The 23,385-nt window shown below is 38.0% G+C and overlaps 1 protein-coding gene across 3 annotated transcripts in view; it reads left to right on the forward strand.

Annotated features, from left to right (window-relative positions):
* ANKRD12 (ankyrin repeat domain 12) overlaps nucleotides 1-23,385 on the forward strand; it is a 114,560-nt gene that overhangs the window by 14,026 nt on the left and 77,149 nt on the right. For all 3 annotated transcript variants that reach the window (XM_030836625.2, XM_030836627.2, XM_030836626.2), the window contains exon 2: nucleotides 17,202-17,339. In XM_030836625.2, coding sequence (XP_030692485.1) covers nucleotides 17,253-17,339 — 87 coding nt within the window. In that variant the 5' untranslated portion in view covers nucleotides 17,202-17,252. The remainder of the gene's footprint in view (nucleotides 1-17,201; nucleotides 17,340-23,385) is intronic.

Below are 23,385 nucleotides of genomic sequence, written 5' to 3' on the forward strand. Positions count from 1 at the left end.
GCCTCTGATGTTGCTTTTCGTAACTTCTGATGTCAGTTTGATTTCCTGGGTGTGTGACCTGCAGTTCCCCTCTAGAAGATTTTGAAATTTTTGTTTATCTTTTTTAGTTTATAGTGTGTCTGAGTGTAGTTCCTTTCCTGTCTTGTTTGGCCCTTGAATTCATATTCACTGATTCATTCTTTCATTCAGCAAATATTTATTGGAAGTCTACTGTGTGCCAGGTTGTATTAATTGTATTAATCTGAGATCTTTGATCTTTCCTCAGTTCTGGAAAATTATTGGTAATTTTTTCAAATATCTTTTCTTCATTTTTTTTTTCTTCTGGGAATTCTATTATATGGATTCTGTTACTTCTAACGTCTCTTCTTTAATATTTTCCTTTAAAAAAAAATCCCTCTCTGATGCCTTCTGCAACTATCCTCTGCCTGATCTTCTAGCTCACTTACTCATTCTTCGGGTTTTTCTTTCTATTATTTATGTAACCTGTAGAGTTGTTTATTTCAATCATTGTACTTTCATACTCTGTATTTCTTCTTGGTTCTGTTTAGTCTTTCTGCATATTATCAGTCTTCTCTTATTTCTTTGAGGATTTTAAATGGTTTAAAAATTTCTTCAGACGTCTGTTCCATTAATTCAGCTTCATATAGTATAGATGGTTTAGTTTGAGTTGAGATTTTTTTCAGTGGGAAACCAACAAAAAAATTAAGCAGGTCAGTGGTAGCATCTGGTTTTTAGTTTTAAGAGATCTGATCACTGCTTGTAGAAGGTGTGTGTATGTGTGTGTTTAAGAGAAGGAGGAAGGGAGGAGTAGGGTAAGAATGGAAGCAGGGAGATAATTTGCAGAGTTTTTGCACTAGCCTATTGAAGTGATCTTGGTGGCTTGGGGTGGGTAGCAGTTGATGTGGAAAGACATGGATTGAATTTGAGATATGCTTTAGAGATGGAGTCAGCATTTCTGAATTTTTGGCTTAAGTGATGGATGGAGGGTGGTGCCATTTGAAATGGAGAAGATGGGTAGGTGAGGAAGTTTGACAAAATTAAGAATTCTCTATAGTATTATTTTGGTTTGGTATGCCTATTAGACATCCATGTGAAGATGTCAAGTAGGCAGTTGGATATACAAATACAGAGTTTTAAATGAGGACGAGAGTTATGGATTTGGAAGTGAGTAGCACTTCAATGGTATTTAAAACCATGGGATTAGGTTATTTAGGGAGTGTGTTAGAGAGTAGAAAGGGATCCAGGATCAAGTCCTGATACTCGCAACATTTAGAGTTTCTGCAGAAGAGGAGAGGTCAAGAAAAAAGGATTTTTGCATAACTTTTACTGTAAAAAGGTACTATACTTTGTTTAGCCACATTTTTACAAATGAATATTTAGATTTTTTCTCCAGTGTTTTGGATACACGTAAAGTTTTAGTGGATGCCTTTGTATATTATCTTTGCATATTTGTATAGTACACCTGTAGGGCAAATACTAAAATTGAATTATCAGGACAAAAGTCTGTGCATTTGTATTTTAATAGTTTTGCCAGATTCTTCTCCAAAGAGGTTATCCCAGTTTCATCGCCATCAATAATGTATGAGGGCTTCCCTGGTGGCGCACTGGTTGAGAGTCCGCCTGCCGATTCAGGGGACACAGGTTCGTGCCCCAGTCCTGGAAGATCCCACATGCCACGGAGCGGCTGGGCCCGTGAGCCATGGCCACTGAGCCTGCGCGTCCGGAGCCTGTGCTCCGCAACGAGAGAGGCCACAACAGTGAGAGGCCCGCGTACCGGAAAAAAAATAATAATAATAATTATGTATGAGTATTCTGATTTTCCTTAATCCTTGCCAACACAGCCTTAATCCTTGTCAGTCTTCTAAATGAAAAGTCATCCATTATTTTACAGTTTTAAAATTATTAGTGAATTTGAATACTTCTATATGTTTACTCAATGTTTGTATTTCTTGTTCTTTGAACTGCCTCCTCAAGTCATCTTCTGATTTTTTTATTGATTTGTTTTTAACTCTTTGACTGCTAGTTCTTTTTCATATGTGTTGCAGATGTTTTCACTTGTCATCTGATTGCTGTTTATGACACTTGCATTTCTAGTCTAAAATTTTTATTTAGGACTTCTAAAAAATGACTTTTGGCTTTTATATTATGTTTTAGGAAGATTTACCCTATTTTAAAGATTTTTTTTTAGTATTCCGGTAATTGGATTTTTATGTTTATTTCTTTGACCCAGATGCCAACATTTTTAACTTGTCAAATCTAAAATTTGTTTGGTGAGAACTGGCAAGATAATATTGAAAAAGGAAAATGAAAGAGTAGTGAAACAGACTAGAAAGCACAGAAACAGATTTGGGTATATAAAGGAATAAGATTGTTATTAAAAACTAGCATTACAGGGACTTCCCTGGTGGTCCAGTGGCTAAGACTCCACGCTCTCAATGTAGGGGGCCTGAGGTCGATCCCTGATCAGGGAACTAGATCCTTCATGCTGCAACTGAAGATCCTGCCTTGCTGCAGCTAGGATCCCGTGTGCTGCAACTAAGACCCAGCACAGCCAAAATAAATTAACAACAACAACAAAAAAAGAACCTGTATAGCACAGGGAACTCTACTCAATGCTCTGTAATGGCCTATATGGGAAAATAATCTAAAAAAAAAAAAAAAAGATTGGATATATGTATATGTATAACTGATTCACTCTGCTGTACACCTGAAACTAACACAACATTGTAAATCAACTATACTCCAATAAAAATTAAAAAAAACAAACACTAGCATTACAGATAGATAGGAAGAGTTAAATGTTAAAAAAAGGAATTAAAGGGGGCTTCCCTGGTGGCACAGTGGTTGAAGAGTCCGCCTGCCGATGCAGCGGACACAGGTTTGTGCCCCGGTCCGGGAAGATCCCACGTGCTGTGGAGCGGCTGGGCCTGCGCAGGCCCGCGTACCGCAAAAAAAAAAAAAAAAAAAAATTAAAGGGAATAAAAGTGAATATATTTTCTGATATTGGAGTTCAGATGGTGTAAGCCTAAAAGAAGAAAGGATTCATAAAGAAAATACAGGCATAAAATGTATACTTGATTGTACATTGTACATTTTATTTTTTAAAATTAACTACTTATTATTTATTTTTGGCTGCATGGGGTTTTTGTTGCTGTGCACGGCCTTTCTCTAGTTTCGGTGAGCGGGGGCTACTCTTCGTTGTGGTGCACAGACTTATTGTGGTGGTTTCTCGTTGCAGAGCATGGGCTCTAGGTGCATGGGCTTCAGTAGTTGTGGCACGTGGGCTCTGTATTTGTGGCTCGCGGTCTCAAGTGCAGGCTTGGTAGTTGCGGCACATGGCATTCGTTGCTGTGTGGCATGTAGGATCTTCCCAGACCAGGGATTGAACCTGTGTCCCCTGCATTGGCAGGCAGATTCTTAACCACTGCGCCATCAGGGAAGTCCCTGTACATTTTAAAAAGTGGTGTTTATCTCCCCTCTGAGGTATTGTGATTCAGTAGCTCTAAAGATGAAGCTAGAGTCTGTATTTTTTTTTTTTTTTGTGGTATGTAGCCTCTCACTGTTGTGGCCTCTCCCGTTGCGGAGCGCAGGCTCAGCGGCCATGGCTCACAGGCCCAGCCACTCCGCGGCATGTGGAATCTTCCCGGACTGGGGCACAAACCCATGTTCCCTGCATCAGCGGGCGGACTCTCAACCACTGCGCCACCAGGGAAGCCCTAGAGTCTGTATCTTTAAAAAAGTGTTCTGCTTTGCTTCTGATAATCAAGCAAGTTTGAATTACCAAGTGGCATGAGCCTAAAAGAACAGCATATTTTGAGTAAATTGAAATGTTGTAGAAGGAGTAATGTCAATCAAGGAGCACCTCATCAAAGGTACAAATAATGCCAACACAGATTGATCATCTTTAATTTAAAAGCCAACTTGGGGTTGAAGTGAGGGAAAGAAAGCATTTTATAAACTGTCAGTTTGTTGCATCTGTGTTATATTTCAGGTAAATTTTAATGTGTTTTTAATCTGTATAGTCTGTATTTATCCATTACCAAGTTTTGGTGTCAGTGACTTTGTTCTGCTTGTTTTCTCTTGGGGGTTTTGCTTTGCTTTGTTTTCTGATTTTTTTTTTTTTAACTTCTGCTTATTTTAGCTCAGTCGTAGGAAAGTTATCTCTTTTCCTGCCCCCACTACTGTGGTAAAAATTCATTCTTAAAGGAGGAGTACTCATTGCCAAGTAACTCCAGAGCTGTGGTAAAGCTGAGTATATCTGATCGCTTAGTTGGGAAAGACTTGTTGGCACACTTGGAGTTTGATCCCTTCTTGTTTTGTAGATGGAAGCGAAAGACAAAAACTTAGTGGATTGTGATCCCCCTATGAAGAATTTTCAAGTCAGACTTATTATAGTTGGAAGATAGAGTGACTAGAGCTAACAGAATAAAGTAGTGTTTAAAGCATTGATCCTGAGGGTCTAGTGCTCACTGAAGGCTGAAAGGCTATGAAGTGATCTCAAAATACAGACTTTTCTTTAATTCTTAGAGGAACATTTCTATAGATTTTTACCATAGCATACAGCTTCTTAAATTCTGTTACCTGTTTCTGTTCTCCGAAGTTCTTCTCCAGCTGTACTGCCAACTAGAGGTGTTTTTTTCTCTCATTCCTGTCTCCTCTCTCTTCCTTTTTTCCCTTAACCTTCCCTCCTTTTGACATGTTGGGTAGTTTTTCTCCACAGACATGGTCCCAAGGTTTATTTCGAGTAGCTTTTCAAAGTATCTTAACAAAGTTTGGCCTCTTCCTATGGGTGATTTTGTACTCTATGCTAAGAAGAAAAAATTTTCTACAAATCGTTAGCCTTAGAATAACGGGCAATTCATAAATAAAAAAGAGCAACTTATTAATGTTTACTGAAGAGTCAAATTAGTTACTATACTAAGAAGTCTGACCTGCAAGCAAAACTTGGCATCATTGCAGTTACCTCAGCTTTCAAGAAGGATGCTTATCTGTTTGTATCACCATTCTTATCTTGAGTTAGTTGTGTTTGAGTCTGATGTTTTTGGTTAAATTTGTTATACTTGTTTGGTTAAGCTTTATGTTGTGATGTACATTTTTATCAACAGTAGTATTTGGCAGATTTCCAATAACTGGACTTACTGGGCATGCATGCATTGTGTCCCCCCAAAATGAATGGTCCATTGTTTCTCAGAAGTGAATTGGTCAGACTTCTTTTGCTAAAGCAAATGCATTAATCCAAGAGAATTTGCTTGTAGAACGATTTTTTTTTCATACTAGAAAGAAGAATTTGATAAGGTAAATGGATGGTGAGATCTTTTTCACCGCCTTACACAGGTCAAGAGATTTGAGATACAGTAGTTTTCTTCCAGTTGTATGTTTACCCCTTGCCCCAGCATCAAAAGCAGTTTCTAGAGGTCTCAGTGAAGGAGGCTTTGAAAAATCAGTTTAGAAAATACTGTTTAAAGTTGTATTTAAATGTAAAGAATTGGGTAAAACTTAAATCATTTTCTACTTATCTAAAAGAGGGACAGAGGAAAAAAAAAAAAAAGGGCTTCCCTGGTGGTGCAGCGGTTGAGAGTCCGCCTGCCAATGCAGGGGACACGGGTTCGTGCCCTGGTCCGGGAAGATCCCACATGCCGCGGAGCGGCTGGGCCCATGAGCCATGGCCGCTGAGCCTGCGCAGTGAGAGGCCCGCGTATCGCAAAAAAAAAAAAAAAAAAAAAAAAAAAAGAGGGACAGATATTAACTACAGTTTCTAAGCTTCTGTTGAGACTATTTCAAACTTAAAAACATACAGAAGGCAATAACTAAGAAAAAAATTTTCTGTCTAGATTAGAGGAGAAAATAGACTTCCAGGGAAGCCAGTATTAAATGTTATAATTCATAGGCAGTGACAAGAAACTAATAGTTGCTCTATAAACTTGCCATAAAAAATGGAAACAGATAAATCTAGGAGAAGAAAGCTATGGAGTGTTTATGGCATAACTAACAGTCAGTAGAGGAACAAACTAAATAGGTATAACGGTTTTGAATGCTCTTTAGAATCCATTTCATTGTAAGTTAAGATAGTCTCCCAAAGAGTTATCCTATGAAAAAAGGAAATGGTAGTAAAATGTTTTTTGTTTTTAATGAGACTGTCAGGCTGCCTAATGTGCTTATTTTTAAATTAGATGGTACCCCACACACCCACATACATGCACATTGTGTTTAATATGGTAGGGAAATCCCCTATTTTAAATTAGCCTAAGCAAATTTTTTGAGATCTTTTATATCATTAAAAATGCTCCCTCAGGCTTCCCTGGTGGCGCAGTGGTTGAGAGTCCGCCTGCCGATGCAGGGGACACGGGTTTGCGCCCCGGTCCGGGAGGATCCCACATGCCGCGGAGCGGCTGGGCCCCTGAGCCATGGCCGCTGAGCCTGCGCGTCCGGAGCCTGTGCTCCGCAACGGGAGAGGCCACAGCAGTGAGAGGCCCGCGTGCCGCAAAAAAAAAAAAAAAAAAATTGCTCCCTCATTTAATTTGTTTTTCAAGCTTTTCTAATGATATAGACCACTGGGCTATTTATTGAAAGTACAGATTCTTGAGTTTGTTTCAGGCCTACTAAATGTGTAGCACTGTGGGAAAATTTTTATCATCGAGGACTTCTGGGGCCACTAGCGTTTATTTGCTTGATAAGTTTAAGTTGTTATGGGTTCGATTTTTTTGACTAATAATCAAATGATGTGAGTTAACTGGTATTAAGTACAGATTCTGTGACCATTAGAGAGCTGTGAAATTTCTAAGTGTGTTTTTGAGAGTAGCATGCACGTAGGAAGGAGGAACAGTGGAAAACGACACTGAATATATAGATGGTTTAAGATAATGATATTAACCAGCCAGAAGTATTCACCCATCCGTTACTCCCCACTGTGAAAGAAATGTAGTAAGTTTTTGGTGTAATTTTGACTGAGTTTAAAAAGACACCTTGGGCTTCCCTGGTGGCACAGTGGTTGAGAATCTGCCTGCTGATGCAGGGGACACGGATTCGAGCCCTGGTCTGGGAAGATCCCACATGCTGTGGAGCAACTAGGCCCGTGAGCCACAACTACTGAGCCTGCGCGTCTGGAGCCTGTGTTCCGCAACAAGAGAGGCCACGATAGTGAGAGGCCTGTGCACCGCGATGAAGAGTGGCCCCCGCTCGCCGCAACTGGAGAAAGCCCTCGCACAGAAACGAAGACCCAACATAACCAAAAATAAATAAACCAATGAACTGACATTTAAAAAAAAAAAGACACCTTGGTTCTTAATTCTTAACGTGCTTATACTAAAAATATAAATGGCATATATGCAACTTCTTTATCCAGATGATGTTCAGTTTACACTAGAGTTTTTTTTTTAACATCTTTATTGGAGTATAATTGCTTGTTAGTTTCTGTTGTATAACAAAGTGAATCAGCTATACATATACATATATCCCCATATCTCCTGCCTCTTGCGTCTCCCTCCCACCCTCCCTATCCCACCCCTCTAGGTGGACACAAAGCACCGAGCTGATCTCCCTGTGCTATGCAGCTGCTTCCCCTTAGCTATCTACTTTACATGTGGTATACACTAGAGTTTTTGATGTACCTGTGTATGCTAACTTGGTACCTCTGAATAGCAACTAGAATATTTTACCTTCATTACAAACAAAATTATTCAGATAGCAATACTATTAAAAATATTTTTTTTTAGTATCCCTTGAATGATCACAAACAGGAATGCCATTTAAAACAAAAAAACCAAGAGATTGCTGGGTTACTTCGTTTTAGAAGAAGATATATTTTACTGCTGTGGCTAAATAAGAGTGAAAAACCCTTGAATGTAATAGCATACATTCATGGACTGTCAAACCTGGAAGTGAGCTGCTGTTAGATGAATACATAGAGTCCTTGATCTGTAAGGAGCAAGAATATTTATTGTAAAGGAAGAAACACCTTTGAAAAGGCAGAATCAAAGCTTTTAACTGTTTCCTTTAGCTGTTAGATAGCAAAGTCTGTCATAGAGCTTGCAGATGGTTGGCCCTTAACAAGTATTGGTGCCTCTGTGCAGTCTTAGGGCAAGGAGGTTGAAAAACAAGCAGTGTAGTAGTCACCAAGACTATCATACAAAGGATGGAAGAAAAGAATAATTCTTCTTAGCCATGGGAAGATACCACCAACTATTCTCACTTGTAAAGCGGCTGTGCTACTTTGTCTTTCCTCCTAACCCTTGGCGATATATGAGAGTTCCAGTTCCTCTACACCTTCAACAACACTTGGTCTTCCTTCTCTTTAATTTTAGCCATTCTCATGGATGTATAGTGGCATCTCATTATTTTCCTGATGACTAAGGAGGTTGAGCATCTTTCTCTGTGCTTATTTGCCATTAATTAAATATTCTTTGATGAACTGTTTAAATCTTTTGTTCCTTTTAAAATTGGATTATCCTCTTACTGATTTGTAAGATTTATTTATATATTCTGGATATAAGTGCTTTATAAAGCCATAATTTGCAAGTATTTTCTCCCTGTATGACTTGATTTTCATTTGCTTAACAATGTCATTTAAAGAGCAAGAGTTTGCATTGTGAAGTCCCACTTATCCATATTTTTCCTTTATAGTTTCTGTTTTTCATAGCCTATTTAAGAAATCTTTGTCTAACCCAAGATCACTAAAATATTCTCCCATGTTTTCTGCTAGAAAACATATAACTTCACTTTATACATTCAGGTATATGATGCATTTTGAGGTAATATTTCTCTATGGAGTGAGGTAAGAGTCAAAGTTTTGGTTTTTTGTTTTTTTCTGCATACAGAGATACGGTTGTTCCAACACCATTTGTTGAAAGGAATTTCCTCAGTGAACTGCATGGGCAGCACTTTTGAAACTTAGTTGGACACATGTACAAGTCTATTTCTAGACTAGACTTTGCATTCTGTCCCATTAATCTGTAAATCTATCTTTATACCAGTAAACACTGTCTTGCTTACTGTATCTTTATAGTGAAATCAAGTAATGTAAGTCCATGAATTTGTTTTTTTCCCAAAATTATTTGGACTTTTTTAGGTCCTTAGCATTTTCATATACATTCTAGAAACAGTTTGTCAGTTTCTATTAAAAAATCATCCTGAGGGGCTTCCCTAGTGGCGCAGTGGTTGAGAGTCCGCCTGCTGATGCAGGGGACACGGGTTTGTGCACTGGTCGAGGAGGATCCCACATGCTGCGGAGCAGCTGGGCCCGTAGGCCATGGCTGCTGAGCCTGCACATGCGGAGCCTGTACTCCGTAACGGGAGAGGCCACAACAGTGAGAGGCCCGCGTACCATAAAAAAAAAAAAAAAGCATACAGAGATTTTGACTAGGATCGCATTGAATTTATAAATCGATTTGGGGAGAACTGATCTCTTATTGAGTCTTCTAATCCATATAAACATAGTATATCCATTTATTTAGGTCTTTAATTTCTTTCAGCAGTGTTTTTTGTCACTATGTAGTCTTAAATTTTGTTATATTTATCCCTAAAAATTTATTATTTTTGATACTATTGTGAGTTATATTTTAATTTCATTATCCAACTTTTTTTTTTTTTTTTTTTTTGCGGTACGCGGGCCTCTCACTGTTGTGGCTTCTCCCATTGCGGAGCACAGGCTCCGGACGCGCAGGCTCAGCGGCCATGGCTCACGGGCCCAGCCGCTCTGCGGCATGTGGGATCTTCCTGGATCGTGGCACGAACGCGTGTCCCCTGTATCGGCAGGCAGACTTTCAACCACTGTGCCACCAAGGAAGCCCAGTATCCGACTTTTTGTTGCTAGTATATAGAAACAAAATTTTCATGTATCAACTGTGTATCCTTTGTCCTTTCTATACTTACTTATAAGTTTTAGTAGCCTCTTTATAGATACCTTGCGTTTGTCTCCATTGATGATCATGTCATCCAGAAATAAAACCTGCTTTACTTCTTCCTTTCTAAGCTACATACCTTTTATTTCTTGCCTTATTGAACTAGTTAGGGCCATCAGTAAGTACAGTTTTGAATAGAAGTGGTGCAGTCACCTCAATAGATGCAGAAAAGGTTTTTGACAAAGTTCAACATCCTTTCATGATAAAAACTCCTAACAAGTTAGGGTATAGAAGGAATGTAATATAATAAAGGCCATATATAACAGACCCACAGGTAACATCACAGTCAACAGTGAGAAACTTAGCTTTTCCTCTAAAATCAGGAACAATACAAGCTTGTCCACTCTCACCACTTCTATTCAGTATATAGTACTGTAAGTCCTAGCCAGAGCAGTTAGGCGAGAAAACGAAAAGACATCCAAATCAAAATGGAAGAAGTTAAATTGTCTCTGTAAATAACATGATAAAAAGCCATGAAGACTCCACCAAAAAAAATTATTGAGCTAATAATAAATTCAGCAAAGTTGCCAGATATAAAATCAACATATGAAAAGCAATTGCATTTATATACACTAACAGTGAACTTTATGAAAAAGAAATTAAGGGGAAAATCCCATTTATAATAGCATCAAAAAGAATAAAATACCTAGGAATAAATTTAACCAAGGAGGTAGAAGATTTGTACACTGAAAAGTATGAGATGTTGATGAAAGAAATTAAAGACATGAATAAATAGAAATCCAATGTGTTCATTGATCGGGAAGGGTTAATATTATTAAATGTCCATACTACAGTCTACAGATTCAATGCAATCTCTATCAAAATTCTCATGGTATTTTTCACAGAAGTAGGAAAAATAATCCTAAAATTCATATGGAACCACAAAAGACTTTTTTTTTTTTTTTTTTGTGGTACGCAGGCCTCTCACTGTTGTGGCCTCTCCCGTTGTGGAGCACAGGCTCCAGACGCGCAGGCTCAGCAGCCATGGCTCACGGGCCCAGCCGCTCCGCGGCATGTGGGATCTTCCCGGACTGGGGCACGAACCCGTGTCCCCTGCATCGGCAGGCGGACTCTCAACCACTGTGCCACCAGGGAAGCCCCAAAAAAGACTTTGAATAGCCAAAGCAGTCTTGAGAAAGAATAGCAAAGCTAGAGGCATCACACTTCCAGGTTTCAAACTACAAAGCAATGGTAATCAAAACAGTATGGTACTGGCATAAAAAGAGAGATCAGTGGAACAGAATAAAGAACCCAGAAATAAACTCATGTGTAATACAGTCAACTAATCTTTGACAAGAACTCAAAATGGGGAAAGGATAGTTTTTTCAGTAATTGGTGCTGGGAAAAGTGTATATCCACATGCAAAAGAATGAAATTGGACTCGTATCATACACAAAAGTTGACTTGAAATAGATTAAAAACTTAAATGCAAGGCTTGAAACCATAAAATTCCTACCAAAAAAATCGGGAAAAGCTCCTTGACATTGGTCTTAACAGTGATTTTATGGATATGACACCAAAAGCACAGGCAACAAAAATAAACAAGTGGGACTGCTTCAAATAAAAAATATTTTGCACAGCAAAGGAAACAAAATGAAAAGCAACCTGTGGAATGGGAGAAAAATATTTGCAAAACATACATCTGATAAGGGGGTAATATCCAAAAATATATGGAGCCCATACATGTCAATGGCAAAAAGAAAAGAAAAAAGGACTAAAAAATGGGCAAAAGACCTGAACGTTTTTCCAAAGAAGACATACAGAGGGCTAAGTATATTAAAAGGTTGTACAACATCACTAATCACAAGGGAAATGCAAGTCAAAACCACAGTGAGATATGCCTCATGCCTCTTAAGATGGCTGTTACCAAAAAGACAGGCGAGGGCTCCCCTGGTGGCGCAGTGGTCGAGAGTCCGCCTGCCGATGCCGGGGACGCGGGTTCGTGCCCCGGTCCGGGAAGATCCCACATGCCGCGAAGCGGCTGGGCCCGTGAGCCATGGCCGCTGAGGTTTTGCGTCTGGAGACTGTGCTCCGCAACGGGAAGAGGCCACAGCAGTGAGAGGCCCGCGTACTGCAAAAAAAAAAAAAAAAAAAAGCGATAGTAAGAGTTGGTAAGGGTGTGGCAGAAAGGGTCCCTTGCACACTGTTGGTAAGAATGTAAATTGGTGCAGCCACTATGGAAAACAGTATGGAGGTTCCTCAGAAAATTAAAAGAACTGCCATCTGACCAAACAATCCCACTTTCAGGTATATCTCCAAAGGAAATAAAATTATAATTAGCTGTACTCCCATGTTCATTGCACCATTGTTTGCAATAGTCAATGTATAGTATCGACCTCAGTGTCTGTTGATGGATGAATGATTAAAGAAAATGTTGACCCTTGAACAATATGGGTGTTAGGGACGCCAATCCTGTGTGCAATCAAAAATCTGCGTATAACTTTACATTTGGCCTGCTGTGTCTGCAGTTCCACGTCCTCGGGTTCAACCAACTACAAATCATGTAGTAATGTAGTATGTATGTATTGAAAAAAAAAAGAAAAATCCTTGGGAAGTCCCTGGCAGTCCAGTGGTTAGGACTCGGGCGCTTTCACTGTAGGGCGCTTGGGTTGAATCCCTGTTCGGGGAACTAAGATCCCACAAGCCCCACAGTGTGGCCAAAAAATAAATTTAAAAAGAAAAAAAAATCCACATACAAATGGACCCTCACAGTTCAAACCTGTGTTGTTCAATGGTCAACTGTATATACATTTACAGTGGGATATTAACCATTAAAAAAAAAAGAATATCCTGCCATTTGTCACAACAGGGTTGAACCTGGAGGACATGCTAAATAAGTGAAATAAGCCAGACGGAAAGATAAATACTGTGTGATCTCACTTAGATGTGAAATCTAAAAATGTTGAATTCACAGAAGCAGGGAGTAGAGTGGTGGTTGCCAGAGCCTTGGGAGTAGGGGAAATGCGGAGACACTGTAAAAGGGTATGAACTTTCAGTTATAAGACGAGTAAGTTCTGGGGACCTAGTGTACGGCATGGTGACTGTGGTTGATAATACTGTATTATATACTTTAAATTTGCTGAGAGTAGATTTTAAGCGGTCTCAACACACACAAAATGCTAACTATGTGAGGAGATGGTACTTAACTTGATTGTACTAATAACCCTTTCACAATGTATCCATTTATCAAATTGGCATATTGTACACCTTAACTATATACAATTTTTGTTTGTCAGTTATACCTCAGTAAAGCTGGGGGCGGGGAGTGATGAGAGCGAACATCCTTGCCTCATTGTTGACCTTAGGAGAGAAAGAAAGCATTCACATTCTGTTCTAGTACTAGTTTGCTGAGGGTTTTGTCATTAACGGGTATTAAATTTTATCAAATGCTTTTTCTATATCTGTTGAAATGGTTATGTCTCTTAGTCTGTTAATACAGTGAATTACATAGATTGATTTTCAAACATTACACTGACCTCAAGTTTCTGGTATAAATCCCACTTGGTCATGATGTATTATCCTTTTTTATAAAGATGGATTTGATTTACTAATATTTTGTTGACGATTTTGTTATGATTATGAGGTATATTGGTCTGTAGTTTTCTTGTAAAAGACTATTCTGTTTTGCTATCAGGGTATTGATGGCCTCATAAAATATGTTCTCTTTCCTTTTCAGGAGAGTTTGTGTAGAATTGGTAATATTTCTTCCGCATATGTGTTTCGTAGAATTCACCATTGATGCCATCTGGGTTTTCTTGGTTTCTAAATATGAAATCAAGTTCTTTAATAAGTATTGAGTTATTGAGATTGTTTTCTTCAGTGAGCTTTGGTAGTGTGTGCCTTTCAAGGAATTTGTTTCATTTAATTCGTTGAATTTATTTGTATAAAGTTTGTAATGTGTTCTGTCTTATTTCTAATAGGTGTGGCTAAGAGGTTTATAAATTTTATTGATTTTTTTTTTTTTAGAAAACCAGTTTTTAGCCTCATTGATTTTTCTTTGTTTTTTAATTTGGATTAAAATTTGTTTTTAATTTGGATATTGTATATTATTATATTATTATCTTTCTATAATTGATTCTGTTTTGTTTTTTTTTTTTGCGGTACGCGGGCCTCTCACCGCCGCGGCCTCTCCCGCTGCGGAGCACAGGCTCCGGACGTGCAGGCTCAGCGTCCATGGCTCACGGGCGCAGCCGCTCCGCGGCATGTGGGATCCTCCCGGACCGGGGCACAAACCCGCGTCCCCTGCATCGGCAGGCGGACTCTCAACCACTGCGCCACCAGAGAAGCCCTGATTCTGGTTTAATTTCTTTGTTGTGTGAGAACAAACTTTGTATGATTTTAATTTTAAATTTATTAATGTTTGTTTATGATCCATGATGTGGCCTAGCCTGGTGAATATTATGTGTGTCCTTGAAAAGAATGAGTATTCTGTTTGTTGTGCAGATTTTCCTGTAAATGTCAATTAGATCCAGTCAATTCAAATTGATGGCATTTTTTCAGTTCTTTTATATCCTTGTTGATTTTCTGTCTTACTGAGAGAGTAGTTGAAGTCTCCAGCTGTAACTATCAATTTGTTTATTTCTTCTGTCAGTTTCGTTGGTTTCTGCTTCCTGTACTTTGAAACTCTGTTGCTAGTTACATACCTGTTTAGTGAACTGGGCCTTTTATCAGTATATAAATATGTAATGTCCCTCTTTGCTTTGAGATCTGTTTTGTCTGATATTAATACAGTTACTCCAGCTTTCCTTTGATTATGCTTGCATGGCATATCTTTTTCCATTCTTTTACTTTTAACCTACTCATACCATTATATTTGAAGTGAATTTCTTGTTAGTGTATAGTTTGGTCATTTTTTTTCTCTCCTCTGACAATCTGTCTTTTAATTGGTGTGTTTAACATTTGCATTTTATATAATTATTGCTATGTTTGGATTAGGTCTATCATTTTATTATTGTTTTGTTTGTTCCTTCTGTTTTTCATTCCTCAGTATCTCTTTTTCTGCCTTCTGTTGGGTTATTTGTACATTTTTAAATATTCAAGTTTAATTTAACCAATGTGATTTTGATCATCTCTTTGTGCATTGATTGTTCTAAGGATTACAGTATATATCTTGGGCCCAGAACCGAATTATTTATTAAGTACGTTGTTGAATGAAGTGATATTTTAAAAATCCATTTGTGAGTTTTGTTAGTGCTAAAATTTTCCAAGTACAGTTATTATTTTTTTTAATTAATTAATTAATTTATTTATTTATGGCTGCGTTGGGTCTTTGTTGCTGCATGTAGGCTTTCTTTAGTTGCTGCGAGCCACGGCTACTCTTTCTTGCGGTGCACAGGCTTCCCACTGCAGTGGCTTCTCTTGTTGCGGAGCACAGTCTCTAGACACGCAGGCTCAGTAGTTGTGGCTTGTGGTCTCTAGAGCGTAGGCTCAGTAGTTGTGGCCCACAGGCTTAGCTGCTCCACAGCATGTGGGATCTTCCCAGACCAGGGCTCAAACCCGTGTCCCCTGCATTGGCAGGCGGATTCTAAACCACTGCACCACCAGGGAAGCCCCAAGTACAGTTATTGAAAAATAATACAAGCTTTTTAAACATACAGTCTATTAATATAATATTATTGCCACGTTTAATTTTCTCCAAAAATATTCATGACAGTTCTTCATTCACCAGTGACTTGTTTTGCTTGGTCTACAAAAGGAGATAACTGCTTCATCTTCATAGTGTCACCTAGGTTAATGCCTGTAGATATTATGCACCTCGGTTTTGCTTCTGAGTCAGAATTTTTCTCTTTATATATGACTTGTAACTCTAACTCTGTAAGCTTTGCAAAGGGCTGGCTTTGAGGACAGTACTAAGTTTAAATGAATCCGTTTATATGGTAATAGTAGAAACAGTTAAATGACCCCAAGGGAAACTTTGTCTCTTCTGTGTAGTGTCAAAATTTTTCCTTTGTTTCTTCAAGTTTGTTTCCTCCTCTATAAAATGAAAGATTTGAACTATTTGAACTGTGGCAGTTTTTTTTGTGTTGCAGTATACTCTAATTTGGCTACATTCAGATTAATATAAACTAGTTTTAATAATTTATCAATTATCTCAATTCATTTAAGGGTTTTTTGGTTTTGTTTCTATTGAAACCAAACAGATTTTAAAGCACCAGTAGAACAATTTGAAGAATATAGATTTTACTGATTTTCTGTTCAGGATGTCTGAGTTTTAATAATTCATATAGGTCCTAGAATGTAGCTTACTTATATCTATGATACCCATTTATAGGAAATTTATAGCATGAAGTAGTTAAAATTAGTCTTGTCAGTCATTGTGCTTCTTTTTGTGGCCCTGGTCCTGTTCCTGTTGGCCAGCAGCCTGTCTAGCCCAGTGCTGTGCAGTAGAGCTTCCTGTGGTCATAGAGTAGATAATAGTGCAGACTACACAGATGCACTATGTAGTGTGGTACCAACTTTAATTAATTTAACTTTCAACAACCATGTGTGACTAATAGGTCATCAGACAGCAACACAGGTCTAGCCTCATGGCTACCCCTTTTATATATAAAACCCACATTTTGGAATTTTTTCTGGATCTCTCAAGCAAAAACTTCTAAGAGAAAAAAAAGAGCTTGTAAGAGGCTCTTTGACCTATTAAATCAGCTTGTAGAGGAGGAGACAGAAGGCTAAACAAGTTGGAAAGAAAAAGATATGTAAAGTGATAATTACAGTATAGTATGATAAGGATTAAATCAGTGAATAGGTTGATAAAGTGACGGAATACCTGGGGCTGTCTGGGGGTTCAGTGAATGAAAATAAACCACTCTGGGGATTTTAAGTAGTAAGGGCTTAATTTAACTTAAAATAGAATTCGTTGTAAAATTACTGATCACACCTATCAAGTTCTTGGTTGAGTCTTTAGGAATAATTTCCAGACCAATGCAGAACTACCAGAGAATCTGTTAGGAGCTCCTGCCACTGGAGCCATGCTGGGTGGGGTGACAAACACTTTGCCTCCACTTGGACTGCTGCTGGTTACCCAGAAAGCTGGAGGTTAGGTACTAGTCTAGAGAAGATGGGAAGAAATATAAAAGCAGTTCTCTTTTCAGTGACAAACTGAATGGACTTGAGCAAGAGAACTTTAATTAGAAGCTCAAATTGTTAAATGAAAACTTACTTTAGGCTAGGATAGCCTCTCTGAGAAAATAAATTATCTTATAGAGACATGGAAGAAACCAAATTGCACTAATTGTGGTGCATAAACTTTAAGTAGATTTTATTGCATACGTATACAAATAATCCTTATATATCCATTCTTTGCAGATCCAGGATGAGAAGACTGATAAAAGAAGAAGCTAGTTGAACAGCTGTAAGATGCCCAAATCTGGGTTCACAAAACCAGTGCAGAGTGAAAATTCTGACAGTGACAGCAATATGGTAGAAAAACCATATGGAAGAAAGGTATATGATTATGCTAAAGATTTGTTGACTCTTTGGAAATTGTGAAAAAGACTCCTGATTTAGTATTTTTATTTATTTATTAAAAACTTTTCTAATTGTAACTTTTATTTATTTTGTTTTACTTTATTTTATTTTATTTTATTTTATCAACACCCAGTGGCTGTGGGATCTTAGTTCCCTGACCAGGGATTGAACCTGGCCCTCGGCAGTGAACATTCAGAGTCCTAACCACTAGACCACCAGGGAATTCCCATGATTTCATATTTTTAGTAACTGCTCATAAAATAAAAAGCCGTATCGATGCCAGATCCTGGGAGTGAGATTGTTTTTCATTCCCTAAAATAACAAAATTACCAAGATCACACAGTTACTTGAGAAATGATCATGAGGCTGGGGATCCAAGACCTCACAATCATTTGTCATTTCTTCCCCCTGACCCCTGGTACTGAAACACACATACACAGTAGCCGTTCACTTTTCCATGTCTATAACTTTGGATAAATTTACATAACTTTTCCAAACTCAGTATATCTCTCTGTAATAGAGGACAACAGTACTTTATAGAATTGTGACAGTGAAATGACTTAAGTATTATACTTAATACAATGCTTGGTATATAGTAAGTGCTCAATAAATGTTAGCCATTTTTGTTGTTTATTATTAGTCATTGCCAATGACCCATGATTCTGCCCTTTTACATCTATCCTTCTTCATTACTATTTAATTTAGACCCTCAAAACCTTTATTTAGACTTCTGTAGTTGTCTCCTAAGTGGTTTCACTATCCCTAGTCTCTGCTTTATCTAGTTAGTTTTACACATTATCTTCGAATTTTTCTTTCTTTGGATTTTTCTTTTTTTTCTTTTAAGTTCTTTTCTTCCTATAAGCCATTTTCTTGTTGAAGGACATCTGAAATGTTTCCTGCTTTTGGCTAATATGAATAAAGAGTCTGAACATTCATGTAGGATCTTTTTTGAACAGCTTTATTGAGATGCAATTTGTATACCATAAAATTCACCCACTTAGTGTAGAATTCAGGGATTTTTAGTAAGTTTATAGAGTTGTGCAACCATCATCACAATACAGTTTAGATAGACCATTTCCATCATTGTTAAAAGATCCTTATGCCCATTTGCAGTGTGTCCCTGTTCCCACCCCAAAGTCCCAGCAACCCCAAATCTGCTTTCAAAATCAACACGTAAGTTTTTAACTTTGTTCTTTTCAAAAATTCTTTTGGCTATTAAGGGTCGTTTGCATTTCCATATAAATGTTGGGATTAGCTTGTCAGTTTCCACAAAAAAAAAGCCTGCTGAAATTTTTATAGGGATTTTATTGAATCCGTAGATCACTTTGAATAGTATGTTATCTTAACATGTCTTCCAGTCCATCACCACAGAATATCTCTCCATTTATTTAGATTTTCAATTTCCCTGACCAATGCTTTGTAGTTTTCAGTGTACAAATCTTGTACTTTTATTGTTAAATTATTAATATTTTATTCTTTCTGATGCTATTATAGATAATTTCATTTAGGATTTTTCACTGCTGGTATATAGAAATGCAGATATTTTTGTATACTGATCTTATATCCTGTGACCTTACAGAACTCATTTATTCTAAAAGTTTGTGGATTCCTTAGGATTTTCTACATATGGGATTATGTCATCTGCTTATAGACATAATTTAACTTCTTTTCCAGTATGAATACTTTTATTTCCTTTTCTTGCCTGATTGCACTGGCAGTCTTTGCTTTTGATTGCAGTGTTTAATCCACTCACATTTCATGTAATTATTGATAAGGTTAGATTTATATCTGCCATTTTGCACTTTGTTCTTATGTTTCAGGTCTTTTTTTCTCTCCCGTCTTTGCTGCCTTTTTTTAAAAACTATTTTTCAGTGTACTATTTAAATTTCTATGATTTTTTAAAACTATGTTTCTTAAATTATATTCTTAAAATGTTGATCTAGGGATTATAATGTGCATGCTAATTACTACAGGTTAATATTGACTTAAATCCAGTATAATACAGCAACTTTGCTCCAGTATAGCTCCGTTACCTTCCCTTCCTTTGTGTTCTCTGTGTAGTATAGATTATATCTACATTTGTTATTAACTCAACAACAGAATGTTACAATTATCGTTTTATACAGTCTTATTTTTAAAGAAATAAGAGAATTAAAGAGAAATATATATTTATACAATTCTTTGTTTTTACCTAGAAATTTACCAATTTTGGCACTCTTAATTTCTTCCTGTGAATTCAGGTTACTGTCTAGTGTCATTTCCTTACAGTCTATAAGAATTTTCCTTAGTATTTACTGTAAGACGGGTCTTCAGCTGTGATTTCTCTGTGTTCATTGATCTAAGAATATCTTGATTTTGCCATTTTTAAAAAACAGGTTTTTTGAGATATAATTCACATACCATACAATTTACTCATTTAAAATGTAAAATTCAGTAGTTTTTAGTATATTTACAGAGTTGTGCAATCACTACCTCTGTCAATTTTAGGACATTTTCACATGAAAAAGAAGCACTATGTACCCGTTAGCAGTTACTCCCCATTCTGTCCCCAAACCCCACAGCCCTAGATAGCAAATAAATCTACTTTTTGTCTCTATAGATTTTCCTATTCTGGATATTTCATATAAATGAAATTCTACAGTATGTGGTCGTTCATGACTGTTTGCCTTTATTTTGTTGGGTATAGAATTCTTATTTGACTTTTCCTTTTAGTAGATTGTCATCCCACTTCTTTCTTGCTTTAAGTGTTTCTGATGAGAAGTCAGCCGTTAATTGTGATTAATTTTTTTTTTCGTTGCTGTTTTCTCTTTTGTTTGTAATGTGTTTAGGATCCCTTTGCAATTATTCTACCTGGGGTTTTTTGAGTTGCTTGGATCTGTAGATTAATGGTTTTCATGAAATTTGGGGTGTTGAATTTACTGATTTTTTTGTTTGTTTTTGCCATCTCACATCTGCTGTTGAACATACCTAATACATTTTCAGTCACTTTACTTTTCAAATCCAGTATTTTTTTTAATTGTTCTTTATTCATATTCTCTGTTTAAGTCATTGTTGTCATACTTTAATTCTTTAAACACTGTTTTCTTCCTCCCTCTCTCCCCTCCCTTCCTTCCTCTTTATAGACTTTGCCAAACCTATCTTGGCCCACTCAGAGAAGTTTCTCTTGAATACTTTTTTCCTTGCTTTCCCAGCTGCCATAATTTTTATTGAAAACTGGACAGTTTAGGTCATATATTATAGCAGCTCTGGATTCTCATTATTTCCCACCTAACAGTTGTAACTGTTGCTAGTTTTTTGTTTGCTTTTAGTAAAATGTCAGGTTTTGCAGTGTTTGTTACTTTGTCACAACCACTGGTGTCTAGGTTTTTGGGGGGTTTGTTTGTTTGTTTAGTCTTGCTTTTCTAGGCGTTGCCCCATACGTACGTGGATTAGTTAGCAACCATTGGTTGGTCAGGCGTTGTGCTCAAACGTGAGCCAGTAGGGCTTCCACCTTCCACTGATAGATATACATGTGTGTTGGGGAGTGTGCTCAATGTTAAGGCATTTTTCAGGTAAGCCCTAGCAGTTACTTTCTGTCGGGCTCACCCAGGAGTTCCCTCATGTGTGCAGGCTCCTTGTTGACTAAGGATGGTGTAGAGAGCTTGGACCCTTGTAGACCTCCCCAGTGTGTGCACACAGTCTCCCTGAGTGAGTGAGGGGTCTGTGCAGAGCTTAGCCCTTCTCAGGTCTTCCCCACATACTTACCCTGTCTGCCAGGGATGAGTGCCAGGGATGAGTGGCTGTCTTATCTAGTGCCCCCATGGCTCTCTGATTTCTGCAATCTCCCTGTTAAATTTCTGGCTTGTCTACTGGCTGCTGCTCCCCCACAGTGGGACCACAGCCGTAGGCTAATAGAACTATGGGGGTTTTTTCCACTCCATTCCTTTCCTACCCTGCTTGCTATTTTTATCAACGGAGTGACTGGGTGGTGGGGTTTTGGCCTTCTGTGTCAATTCAAGTTGACTCTTTGGCAGCAAAGATGCTGGTTTTCATTGCCAGCCCCACCCTGGAACTACTTCATGCAAACTAAACATTAGCCAGGAAATGAGAACAACCCCAGGCAAGAATGCCGAAGACAATCACTCTTCTTATCCGTAGTTCAGCAGTTTTTCTTATTGAAAATGCTTCTCAATTTGTTGTTTTTGTTCGATTTCTAGAGCCTTGAAATGGTGGTTTTCGACAGTTTGTCCAGGTTTATAGTTATTCCTTGGAGAGATAAGTTGCCAGTATCTTCATTCTACTATAGACAAAAGTTTCCCAAAATATATTTTAATGTGCCAAATCTTAAGGAGCGTGAGTTCACTAATTTATTCATTTTATTCAACAGACCTTACATGGGATGCTTATTGTGTTGTGTGCCTCTCCTATGACCCTTGAAATAAAACAGTGATTGGTGGGACTTCCCTGGTGGTCCAGTGGTTAAGACTCTGAGCTTCCACTTCAGGGGGCATGTGTATAATCCCTGGTTGGGGAACTAAGATCCCGCATGCTGCGCTGTGCGGTGAAAAAAAAAAAAAAAAAAACAGTGGTTAAGGCTTGGTCTAAATCTTTATGAAGACTCTTAAGTAATTGCTCTATCTCTGTGTCTGAAGTGTTTTGCTCTCAGGACCCCTTGATACTTTTTAGCATAACTGAGGAGGCTAAAGGGCTTTTCTGTATGTGGGTATGTCTGTTGACATTTACACAATCAGAAATTAAAACTGAGAAAAAATTTAAATTTATTAATTGGTTTAAAAAAACAGTATAACTGTTACATGTTAATAATATATTTTTATGAAACACAACTGTATATTCCAAGACAGTATCGGTGAGAAGAGTGTCATTGGTTTTGCAAATATCTTTAATGTGTGGCTTAACAGGAAGATAGCCAGATGCTCATCTGCTTCTGCAATCCGGATGTTCAGATATCTCTTGTCACATAATCTCAAGGCTCAAATACACATTCTTTAGAGAATGAGAGAGAAAGATACACTAACATCTTAGTGTTATTGTGAGCATATTTCTGACTTCGCATTTCCCCTGAAATGGTCTCAGGGACCATACTTTGTTCACACTAATGAAAGTATTTGAGTGTACAATGATGGGGCAAAGGAGAGAAGCAGTCAGTTCTAGGGTGTTCAGGGGTGGTCTCACAGTGGAAAAGATACCTAATCTGGATTCTCAAGCATGTGACTAGCAGGAAAATGAGAGTAAAGAGTAGACTTAAGCAGGAGATGTAAAAAAGACAAGAATCTGTTAAAGTAATGCATACAGAGTTAGGATGTAGCCTTTGAAGGGTGGAGGGTAGGAGATAAGCATTAGACAGGGGCCAGTTCATTATGGCCTTGTGTTCCTTGCTAAAGATCTTGAAATTTATCCTGTAGCCAGTGAGCCAGAAGGGAAGGGCCATGGCAGAAACCAGTTAGAGTATTATTTAAAAATCCAAGCAGAAGGCAGTGTGGGCAGTGGCTGTGGGAATAGAAGTGGCAGATCTAAAAGATATTGAATTACTGAAACTTGTGTATGTATAGAAAAAGTTGTCTGGGTCCACTCTGAAGTTGATTGGACTATTCCCTGAGAGGGCACTCAGGAAAAGGGACAGGTTGTTTGAAGAAGAATGTTTGGTTTGTACTTGTTGAATTTAGTTCATCATCGGAGCATCCAATAGAAGTATCAGTTAGATAGTATTAGTTAGATATGCGTCTAGAGGTAAGAACAGCTAGACTGGAAATAAATGTATGAGGATTTGTGGAAAAGTGATCTATAGGTATCGAGATGTCACCTAAAGAGAGTGGGGCAAGAATGGAGGAGAGCATACCCTGAGGAATTCAGATATTTTAGGAGTCAGGAGAGGGGGAGCAAGGAGGACAGAGAGAGAAGCAGAAGTTACACAGCAAAGAGTGGCGAGGGGGTCTGTATGACAAATGCCGCAACAGTTAATAGGAAAGACCAGGCCATTGTCAGTAGAGATACCTTACAGTGACCTGGGTAAAGGTGACCTCAG

Source organism: Globicephala melas, chromosome 13 (genome assembly GCF_963455315.2).
Source record: "Globicephala melas chromosome 13, mGloMel1.2, whole genome shotgun sequence".
NCBI classification, from domain to species: domain Eukaryota; kingdom Metazoa; phylum Chordata; class Mammalia; order Artiodactyla; family Delphinidae; genus Globicephala; species Globicephala melas.